General features: G+C 50.0%; 1 protein-coding gene across 1 annotated transcript; it reads left to right on the plus strand.

Moving 5' to 3' along the window:
• Positions 1-482: 482 nt before the first annotated feature.
• On the plus strand, positions 483-3,208 carry HOXA1 (homeobox A1). The gene is made up of 2 exons (XM_048303000.1): positions 483-1,343; positions 1,775-3,208. Exons 1-2 carry the CDS (start codon positions 725-727, stop codon positions 2,128-2,130), a joined length of 975 nt encoding a protein of 324 aa, XP_048158957.1. The 5' UTR covers positions 483-724; the 3' UTR covers positions 2,131-3,208.
• Positions 3,209-11,080: the final 7,872 nt, after the last annotated feature.

The raw sequence follows: 11,080 nt of genomic DNA on the forward strand, positions 1-11,080 counted from the left end.
CCCCACAGAAGTCCCCAGCCGCATCCACGGTCCCATTCTCGTTCCCGTTCCAAGGGCTGATGCTCTTAGCACTGTCCCTGCCTCTCTCCGCCGCATCCCTCGCCCCGTGCTGTGGATCCAGTCGCCTCCCCACTCCACACGCCCCCCCACCCCCATCCCCACCCCCCCCGCTGCTGCCCCGGCCAGGGGTTGGTGGGCGGCAGAGGTGCCCCGTGCGAGCCTGACAGCGCCGACAGCAGGGGTGATGCTGGGGCACCCGGGCAGCAGCACTCACCCTGGAGGGGACGGCGGTGGGCTCCGCGGGCCGGGCGCAGCCTCCGGGTCTCTCCTGCCTTCCTCTCTCAGCTGGCGGACGAGACCCAAGGGGCTGCGGCGGCGGGCGTGTGTGTGTGTGTGTGTGTGTGTGTGTGTGTGTACAGCCCAGCCCGGCCCGGACCGCCCCTCCACCCCCCGGGGGCCACTGCCACCGCCTCCCTGCCCCGCGGTGCCGCGCCGTCGGAGCGCTCGGCGTTTAAATGCCCCCGACGCGGCGCTGTATCAGCGACAGGAGCCGGGGAAGCCCCGCGGGCGCCGCAGCCATTGGCTGCCGCCCCCCACGTGCCTGCCCGCTGCCGGCGCCTTCGTGTCATTTTCCTGCCGGCCCCATGGAGGAAGTGGGAAAGTTGGCGCGGCCCCGCCGGACGCTGAAGACCCGGTGGCGGCGTGACAGAGGGACGCGGCGAGGATGAGCTCCTTCCTCGAGTACCCCGTCCTTGGCGGCGAGGCGGGGGGCTGCGCCGCCCGCGCCTACCACCCCGACCACGGGATTACAACTTTCCAGCCCTGCGCCGTCAGCGCCGGCAGCTGCAGCGGAGAGGACCGCTTCCTGGCGGGCCGCGGGGTGCCTATCAGCCCCCACCGCCACCACCACCACACCCCGGCCCAGCCCGCCACCTACCAGCATCACAGCGGGCTTGGGGTGTCCTACGCGCACCCCGGCTGCGGCCCGACCTACAGCGCGCAGGGCTTCGGACCGGCGTACGGCCCCTACCCCCTGGGGCAGGACGCGGAGCTGGGCGGCGGCTTCCCTCCCTGTGCCCCCGCCGTGTACTCGGGGAGCATCTCCTCCTCCGCCGCTGCGCAGCACCCGCTCCCGCACCAGGGCTACGCGGGAGCCCCCGCTCAGTACGTGCCTCCCCCTTACGGGCAGGAGCAGCAGAGCCTGCCCCTGGGCACCTACAATCATGCCCTGTCTCCCCTCCACGCTGGCCACCGGGAAAACTCCCGTTCCCCCTCCACCGAGACCTCGCCGCCGGCGCAAACCTTCGACTGGATGAAAGTGAAAAGAAACCCACCCAAAACAGGTCAGTGGCCGGCGGGAGGGCCGGGGTGGGGGCCGCTCCTCTCTCTCTCCGCCGCGGGTGCGGGGAAAGAGGCGCGGTGTCCCGCGGGGCGCTGAGCAGGTAGGGCAGCCCGCACCTCTGGGAGCACTCCCGGCTCTCTGCCCGCGGAGCTGAAAGCCAGCGCCGCTTATTCCTCACTTATTCCTGACTCCCCCTTCTCCTCCTCTCCGTGGTCATATTTCTCGTAATTCATAAACCACTTATCAAGTTTCCTCTGACACTAGAGGCTGACTCCGGTTTAGCACCTCGCACTCCATCACTCACCCTGCCGGGGTTTCCCTCTTATCCCAAGAAGTTCTTTCTCCCTATCGCTTAGCCGGTGTGGACATATTGATTACATCGCCTATAAATCATTTGCGCTCACTTACTTACCGCTGCATGTCCCCTTGCAGGCAAGGCTGGCGAGTACGGCTTCGTGGGGCAGCCCAATACCGTCAGAACTAACTTCACAACCAAGCAGCTCACCGAGCTGGAGAAGGAGTTTCATTTCAACAAATACCTGACCAGGGCCAGGCGGGTGGAGATCGCGGCCTCCCTCCAGCTCAACGAGACGCAGGTGAAGATCTGGTTCCAGAACCGGCGGATGAAGCAAAAGAAACGGGAGAAAGAGGGGCTGCTGCCCATCTCCCCCCCCACCCCCACGGGCTGCGAGGAGAAGGCGGAGGAGTCATCGGAGAAGTCCTGCTCCTCGCCCTGCAGCGCCTCGCCCGCCTCCTCCGCCTCGGACACTCTCGCTGCCTCCAACTGAGACCGGCCGCGCCCCGACGGCCGCCCGGCGAGACGCTCCCGCCAGCGCGGCACGCGTCCGTCACCGCCGCTGTGTCGGTCCCTCGGTCGGTCGGTATCGCCGAGAGGTTCCGGCGAGCTGCCGCTCGCTCCCCTGCTACCTCGGCCGCCCCCGCCGCCGCCCGGCCCCGGGGGTTCCGGCTCCGCCGGGTCCCGGCTCTTTGGTGCCAGGGGATTTTCTTCCCGGGCCCCCTCTTCCTTTTCTGCTGGAGGAGCTGTGTTGGCACACGCGTCTCCCTCCTCCACTGTAAGGACGTTCTATCGAGCTTCCCTGAGTGAAAGACAGGTTATTTAGGGTACATAACCTCACAAAGAGATGCACTATTGCAAGTGTTTACACGACTTATAGGACTTTCATCCCCTTAATTTAATGTATTCTTTGTTCGTGTCAATGAGTTCGTTGCTTGTAAATACTTTGTCCGAGAGATTTATCTTTTTACAGATTTTTCTAGAATGATGTTTCGATTATCAGGTTAAGCAGGGTGAGTGCATTCGCCAAACTGGATCCATTTTTATATTGGTAAAGCAGACGACCGTATCAAGTAAATGTCTTAAGCTCAAGCAGATACCTCAAAAAAAGTAGCGCTATTTCTTTAAATGTGACAAACAAGGCTTCAATTGCACTAGGTTTTTTAAACCTTACCCGGTGTGCTTGCTCCCTCTCCTTTTCCCCCTGCCCCGAAAGCTGTGTTGGATTATGCTCAGCTAAAGGGTGCAACCATCCAAAAGACCTTGCCTCTTCCTATTTTCATATTAACCTTCCTTTAGACTCGGTGTCTTTTCAAACTACTCGTGAATGTGACAAATGGCCAAATGAATGTATAATTTCTGTGGTTGGTGTCCAGACCTTTGCATGATGCACCGTGCTTTGCTGTACTGCGGGTACACTGAGTTCTATCAGTTGTCGTGTGTGAGCAAAATGTCCTCCTGATTTTTCTGTACAATCATGAAAGGCACTGTGATTCCACTAGTGGTGGAGTCCAGGGCAGGATTTACGGGTCCTTATAATGTCTGTAATAAATATATTCCACTTTCAGGTAGCCCTCGTCTGCCTACCTCTGCGTGACGTCAGCGCTGAGTCACAGGCTGGGCTCAGCAGTTTTGTTTCCCTTACTTTCTTCTACTGGGTTTTTTCCAAGGGGGAAAGGGAGTGAGAGTCTCACAGCCTTACTCCTCCTGTGTTGTTTTGTCAGGGCAAGAGCTCTGGCTGCCCAATCTGAGTTCTTACATAAAACTTCTTCCTCTCCTATGCTAAAATAATATTATTTTTAGAAAATATAAGGCCCTTCTCTCCATTCTCTGTAACTGGGAGGAATTTATGATCCCAATCTATTTCTGAAGCACAAACAGGAGAACTTCCTGGGTCAAGTGCTAACCTTTTCACCTCGGGATGGATGCTGACACTTAAATAAATAGAGCACCCTTCAAAAGCAGAAGCTCTCTTCAGCCAGTCTTTCCTCACACTGCAGGCCCCTCTCCAAGGACTCAACATTTAGTTAGCCTGGGCAGTAAGCTTGTCTGTCTTCTCTCTCCCATCCCAGGCTGCTATCCCCAGCGCTTGATGGGGTGCCAAGGTGGGAGATTTTGTCCCACTGTGTTTTTGGCGTTAATCCCAGCCCGTTCCCCCGTCCCTCCCTCTCTTTTTATTAATTTACTTATTTTTTCCCCCGTGTACAAGAGCAAGCTCTCGCAGGTAAATATAGTAAGTATTCCAAAAAATGTCAAGTGAACAGCAGGTCGGGAAGGGAGAGGAGCCTCTGTGGGGAGAACCTGGGTGGCAGGACAGAGCAGAGGCATGCTCAGCTGGACAGGGGGTGTCTCAAGGCACTGATGCCACTTGAATTACAACGCAAACACGCCTAACATCTCCTTCAGCCGGCCCAGCTGCGGGAAGTGCTACCGGACTTCTCCTGGGGCTGGGCTGCCCACGCAGGCTTTGCTTTGCGGGATCGGCAGAGAGTCAACGAAATTTTCTTCACTTCAGTGTCAAAAGACACAAACCCTGATTTGCAAGGCGCGGCGGCCATATCAAGAGCCGAGCTATCTGCAAGGGAGCAGGGCTGTCTCCAAAGGCTCCCGCCGATGCCTCTATTTCTTTCATTTCCCCGCCTGCCATATACTTTACCTTTTGTTTATTAGTGTAAAGCCACAAAGCAAAACAGATGGCCTTCTTGCAGAGTCTTGGATGTGTTAAAGTGGCATTTACATGCCAATGAGGGCATTTCAATATCGAAATCTGGATCTAAACATTGCTGAAATCCGGATCTACAACTCGCTTCCACCGGTGTTGACTTAATGTGTTAGAAAGAGCGGCCATAAATTACAGCCTAAATACGAGAGACCAGACTCTTGTCAGTGCGTCAATGAGCGATTCGCGGGCAAAGAATCCCATCTCCTTCCAAGCCCAAACCCCACTTATATATATATACACACATACATATATATATATATATATATACATATACACACACACACACACACACACACACATATGTATATGTAATACGTATATATATATATTTTTTTTTTTTCCCCCTCAATCATAATGTATTCCAAGCAAAGACGCTCCAAACCTCCCGATCCTGTCTCATTTTGCTAGCGTTAATACTATTTCGATACTATCAGCCTTTGGGGTCAGGGGTGCGGGGAAGAGAAATGAAAATCTCTATCTTATAGTTTCTACCACAGAAATATCCCTAAAACCCCGCCACAGAGTGCGTTCAATGAAGACACTAATTTACCCTGCAGCTTGTAAGGATTTTTTTTTTTTTTACACCTTTTAAAATTAAAAAAAAAAAAATTCTCTAGCGTCTCAGGGGGAAGAATGAGGGAAAAAAAAAAAACCGTCTCATCAAAACCCGTCAACACAAATAGCATTCAAATGTCAAACGGAGTTTAGTATCTTCCTATCATACTTAAGGCCATTTCTGCTGTTCACCTTTAAAGTTTACTTTTGGAGGCTATTGAGATGCTTTGGTGTTTTCCTCTGGGGCAATCAGATTGAAACCGATCAATATTTACTCAGTCTGAAAGGGCTGTTGAAAAGGCAGCTAACAACAAACTGCTTAGCTGCTCTCCCCTCTTTAATCTCAGGTTCACCGAAAGTTCAAGCAGAAATGAATTCCGTGATGGGTCACTTTAGAATAAATCCCAGTAGTTAATCTCGCAGCCTTGATAAAGGCAACAATTCCAGAGTCATCCCTCTCCCTCTCTCTCTCGCTGTCTCCCCGACAGCAGCAACTTTCCTCTCATTTTTGCCCAGCACATTTTTACTAAATTTTAACCGCTTTCCGCTGTTTTGTGGAGACAGCAAAAACTCGGCATCTCCCCCGCGCCGCATCTGACACTCAGGCGGGTATCCCCGGCGAGAGGTACCGGAGTGCGGGAAAAAAAAAAAACATCCCGCAAAGGACCGGGCATTTTCAAGCGGGGGTCCGGAGGCAAAGGGAGGGGTGCTTGGGGCTTTCTCCTCAGCAGTGATGGTGGGTGGAAAGGGACGGCTGGAGAGGCACGCGGCAGCTGGAGGCGCTGGTGGAGCCGTGCTCCCCTCTCCATCCTGTATGGGAAAAGAGTAGAAATCTGGGCAAAACGCGATAGACGTCGCCTTTAATTGCTGGGACTCTTCAAAGGCCAAAGTTCACATAATCATTGCATAAATGCATGCTTAATAGGGATTTATTAGTAACTCTCTAATGGCAGCTCACGTTTGGGCTATAGACTTCAGCGGCTTTTTACCGGCAAACTGCCTTTCAGGAGCGATGCCCCCTCCTACCCAGGAATTGCCGGGGGACCCTGGGCACGGAAGGCGATGACCCCCCGGCCAGGCCCCGGGGATGCTCCGAACGGGGCCAGAGCTCGGGGCCGCCCGCGGGAGAGCCCGGGCGGCAGCGCCACGCAGGGGATGGCCCCGGAGGAGGCCGCTCCCGTCCGCGGCCCGGGCGGGCCCTGCGCCCGGCGGGAACACGGGGCTGTCATTCTTTATGAGGGGGGGAAAGGGTAGTTTAGGAATGTTTTCCGCATAAGCTTAGGAGCAAGATCTCCTATTCGGTTTTTTTTTTTAGTAATTAGCTCTGTGTGATCACAGAAAATTTGTAACCACAAAAAAGGGTTACATAAATAATGAGATTAATAATATAGGAATAAACAGATATGTAACGTATTTTGAGAAACCAGCCTGCCTTCCTTCCTTCCTTCCTTCCTTCCTTCCTTCCTTCCTTCCCACTCTTCCTTCCCACTCTTCCTTCCCACTCTTCCTTCCCACTCTCCCGTCCTCCCTCCCTCCCTCCCTCTCTCCCTCCCTCCCTCTTTTCCCTCTTTCCATCTTTTTTCTTTCGGTCTGCCTTGCTAACTTTTTCTCTCTTTCTCTCCCTCTTTCTCTTTCCCTTTTCCCTTTCTCCTTTTCCAAGACAAACATTCCTCTTCTCCCCCAGGCACACTACTTGGCCGACTTTCATTGTTAACATTATTCTTTTATGGTTTATGTGTCATAAAATATTACAGGTCACAGTTACTTCTGTTTCAAGCTCGGAAAAGACCAATGAAATCAATGGGCGCTCTGGGGAAGAGAAGTCTTCTCTTGTGCCTAGGCATTTGGGAGCAAACTGTGTTGATTTTGGTCGTGCAAGGAGTTCTCTTTGCCATATAACTTCAAACGGATTACGCATTTCACTATTACGAGCAGGAATGGGTCCGGAGAATGCTTCTTTGCTACTTTTTATAGGGCAGTTACACATTTTAAACCTTTATTCCACATGGAGAATGGTTCAACTATTACTTTTACAGTTATTTTGGCTTTCCAATCTATTTTCCTTGAAAGTATATATCTCACAAAATTAAATCGGGACTACTGATTCTGATAAAAATGTGGTCGAATAATGATCAGCCTCGACTATGACGAAACCGATAGCCAGTTGATGACTTTTCCGAGTGCAAACTCAGCGTATTGCAAAATTTCTCCCGCTCAAGTAAGTAAAAGTAGCAAAAAGAAAAAAAAACCAAGTAACCCCAGATACAAGAGAGACAGCGGGAGGTACGAAGCCAATCTCAGTCACAAACTCTCGTGCCTGTGTTCACATCGGTCTCAGATGTGGTGCAGCCAGCGGGAGGCGGAGGGATTAGGAATATGTGGGGACTCATGGAGCGTTTTGCTCACCAGAGTTGTAGGTAGTGTCCGAGAGGTCGAGAGCCAGGGTACGTGCGCGCCCTGCCCCGGTGTTTGCCCCGGTGCCTGTCTCGATGCCCGCCTGGCGTCTCGACGCTGCGCAGCGGTTCTTGTTTGCATCCGATAAGCTCGGCTTTGCCAAGGTACTTATGCAGTTTCTAATTCTACCCCATGCGGGGTTGTAACTCTTCGCCAGGAAAAAAAAAAAAAAGAAAAGTAAAGGAAAATCAAAAAATAGCAATATGCTATCGACTATTATAAATTAAAAAAAAAAAAAACCAAACAAAAAACCTCCAAGGAAATACCTATTTTGACTGAACACTTCGCTAAGCATTTTGTAGGGATCGATTTCATTCGCAGCTGTACTCGTACTTGATCTTCGAGAAATTACTGATACGAGGAAAATTCGTTGTGTGAATTGTAATAACAACAGAGCGGGCTACGACCGCCGGGCCGCTCTGCTCGGCGCCCGGCCCGGGGGCGGCGGGGGAGCGGTACCCGGCTGCCGCGCTCCTCCGCACCCAGCTCAGCCGGTCTCTCCCTCGGGACTCGCCTGCGGGAACGGCAGAAGTCAGGCTAACCCGAGAGATGCCCCGGCGCCCACCCCGTCTCTGCGGGAGGGAGGCTGCGGGCCGGCTGGCCGAGCCTGAGGTGGCACCGCAGCGCTGAGCCGGGGATATCGCTCCTGATGTCCTTTGTCTATTAATACAGCCATCACCAAATCCCGGATAACCTTCCTTTCCCTCTGTCAACACCCCTCCGCTTCAGCCCGTGCTGGGGGAAGAGGGATGGGACCTGCCATCGGGGTCCTGTAGCAAGGGGGTGCCCCTCTTAGGGGTAACTTGGTGACAGATGTTGACGTTTCTAGGGAGCTCGGTAAACAGAAAGTTGGACTGGACTTTTTCATAGCCCATGTGTTTTTCATCATTCCCCGTCAGGCTCAGACCAAAGGCAGAAGCTTCCCGCTTCACACTCCTCATCCCTTCTCATCTTCAGCAGTCACTCAGCCTCGGTGACAAGCAATAAAGAGCAGAGAAAACACAGGAGACCAGCTTTGTTAAGTAATGAAAAGAGATGGGGGTGAGGATGAGGCTGGTGGTGGAAATAGGGGGCCTCCTCCTCTGCACACCAGTGAGCCCTCAGGTGCAAAGCACACCTGTATAAATCACAGACCCCTTCTGGGAGCAGTGGGGGCATACTGGAGAAGTCTTGGAGAAAAACTGCTTGTCCAAGCGTCCTACTGCCTTCATAGGAAGGTGAAGGTCATGCAAGGGGCTAAGTCACAGAATGGGAATTTCTACACAGTTTTAATTGAAACTCTTCTGTTCCAATAAAATCAAGATTTTTCTTTACTTTTGCAACTGGTCTATTATCTCAAATAACCCTAGTACAAAGCATCAGTTGCAGTGGAAATATCATCCAAACCACAATTTATTTTCTTAGCATAGTAGTAAAATATTCCCACTAGCACCTAGCAAAGTAGACACTTGGACCAGATTGGTCTATTTTGAAAGAAATAAAATCACTGCAACACTGCTCTGCACTATCAGTGGATTTAACATCTCTGCATAGTTCTGTGGACAGATGGGTCATAAAACAAAAGGCATTGGTGGGGTAGTGTTGTGTTCTTCATGCTGTGATGGGGAAAAAAAAAGGGTAAAAAAAATAACACTGTCTAGAAACTGAAAGGTGATCCCATCTGAGCTGAGCCATCTGAGAGCCATGCATATTTCACTGCACAAAAATGTTATCTTGGAGGAACACTCCTACCAGCAAACAGTATTAACATGAACAATATGTTTAGACATAGAAGTGGGTATTGCAGACAGGCAGGACCCCATGGGGCTTTGCAGTTCATTACATCTCCCTGTATATTTTATTTTCTGTATTTCTGACATGAGTGCTATGAGGCAAGGCAGTGATCATGGAAATAGAAGGTGAGGCAAAAAGGGTCTGAGAAGACCTGTCTTCAAGGACACAGCTCAGATCCCACTGCACAGGAAACATGCAGTGTTTTTCTATATCCATAGGAACATGTATGTCCCCAAGAACTTAGATTTACATAAAAAGGCATTACCCAAGCTTCTTTCAAGTCAGCTCACAAATGGAAAGATTCAAATGTTAGCAGAGGCTTGTACCTGATACATATCTTGGCTTTGAGTGGAACCTACTGTGGCTCATTGCTAGGGAGACTCAGCTCACCTGAGACCCACAAGTCTGCAAATCCAAAAATTAGCCTCATTGAGCCTGGTAATCCACCAGTAAAGATAAGTTTTCTCTCTTCAGATCACATCTTTCTCACCCCAGGGTTTGAATGGCATTTATACTGTGAAGTATATAAGGAGCACAGCCAAACCCACTGAAAATTCTGCTGAGGACCCTCTAACAAGACAGTTTTATTGCAAATCAGATGAGAGACTCTAGAAATCCAGAAAATCTCTATGTAATCCCTTTTTTGAACATCATGATGTATTTTGAGCCTTGTCAACCATACAGGGTGACTCCCACTTTTATTGGAGCTGAAAGAAAAGAAGACATAGCTATTACCTTGGGCTTTAGATCAGGCCCTAACTGCAAACTCCACATTCAACAATGGGCAAAAATTTCCCCTTTGCTTTTCACTAAGAAGACAACAGGGCAGACTGTGCACTGAAAGCAGTGAAAATCTAGCAAGAAATCTGATCACAGATCAGGTTTTTTTTTTGTATCCTGTATGTAAGCAACCACAGATGAATTCTGATTGCAGAAGGGGAAGGCGATGCATTTAAAATATTTGCTTCTATCAGAAAGAAAAAAATTTGTCACCCTGTCCTGCAGGGAGGAATCAAAATAAATGCAAATCTTTGAAGTTTAAATACAAATCTTAGCTGCAACCTGAACTATGATATTGTTCAAAACATGGGAATGGAGGAGGTCCTTTAGTAACCAGTCTTAACCAGGATAAAATAGAGAATACATAGTGGGACCTTCTTCTACAGATTTTTTTCATTAAAATCAGTGGAGTTTTGCCTTAGAAAATACTCCAGACAGGACTTTTTAGCCACTAAACATTTTTCAATGTGACATTTTACAAATTAAAATAAGAAATGAAAATTAGTTACCACAAATGCAGCATTTAAAGCAACGGTGAGCCCATGTTAACATTGATTTCTCTCTCTGTGTCTCCTCTCTCTTTCTTTATAAAACTTATGTACTCTGTCGATAAAATACCATCCTCTTTGACAATAAATCTGTTGTTTCAAGCTAGGATGCTACCGTTTCCTTTCCCATGTAATTTATAGTTATATTGATTCTAAAGCTGTGGTTCTCTATTTCCCGCCTGTTGTATTAAAAATGAGTTCTAATTGTGAGGCAGATAATCTTTGGTCGAAGGACCTCACAGGGTATTTTAACAGTAGCTAAGGAGATTTAATTTGATTAATAGAAAAATTAAAGCCTTGAATATTTAAAATGATAATTTTCAGTTTAGGAAAAAAAGAGAGACAGACAAAGAAGGGAGTTAATGGTTCCAGGAAAAGCATTCATAGATCAGCATGAGCAGATGTTCTTTTACTTTTCTGTCAACGTTTCTGGTTTGTTGTGCATATAGAAAAACAAGCTTTTCAACTCTCACCACGATTTCAGCCTGTTGCCAGCTTTGCTTGCCTGCAGGATATCTGCTTATCTCGCACGGGAGCAGGATCAGGCCTCCTCCCCTTTGGTCTAGAAACAAACCTTTCATATGGGCTAGAAGGTTTGTCACGCTCCCCAC

The sequence above is a fragment of the Corvus hawaiiensis genome, chromosome 1 (genome assembly GCF_020740725.1).
Source record: "Corvus hawaiiensis isolate bCorHaw1 chromosome 1, bCorHaw1.pri.cur, whole genome shotgun sequence".
NCBI classification, from domain to species: Eukaryota; Metazoa; Chordata; class Aves; order Passeriformes; family Corvidae; genus Corvus; species Corvus hawaiiensis.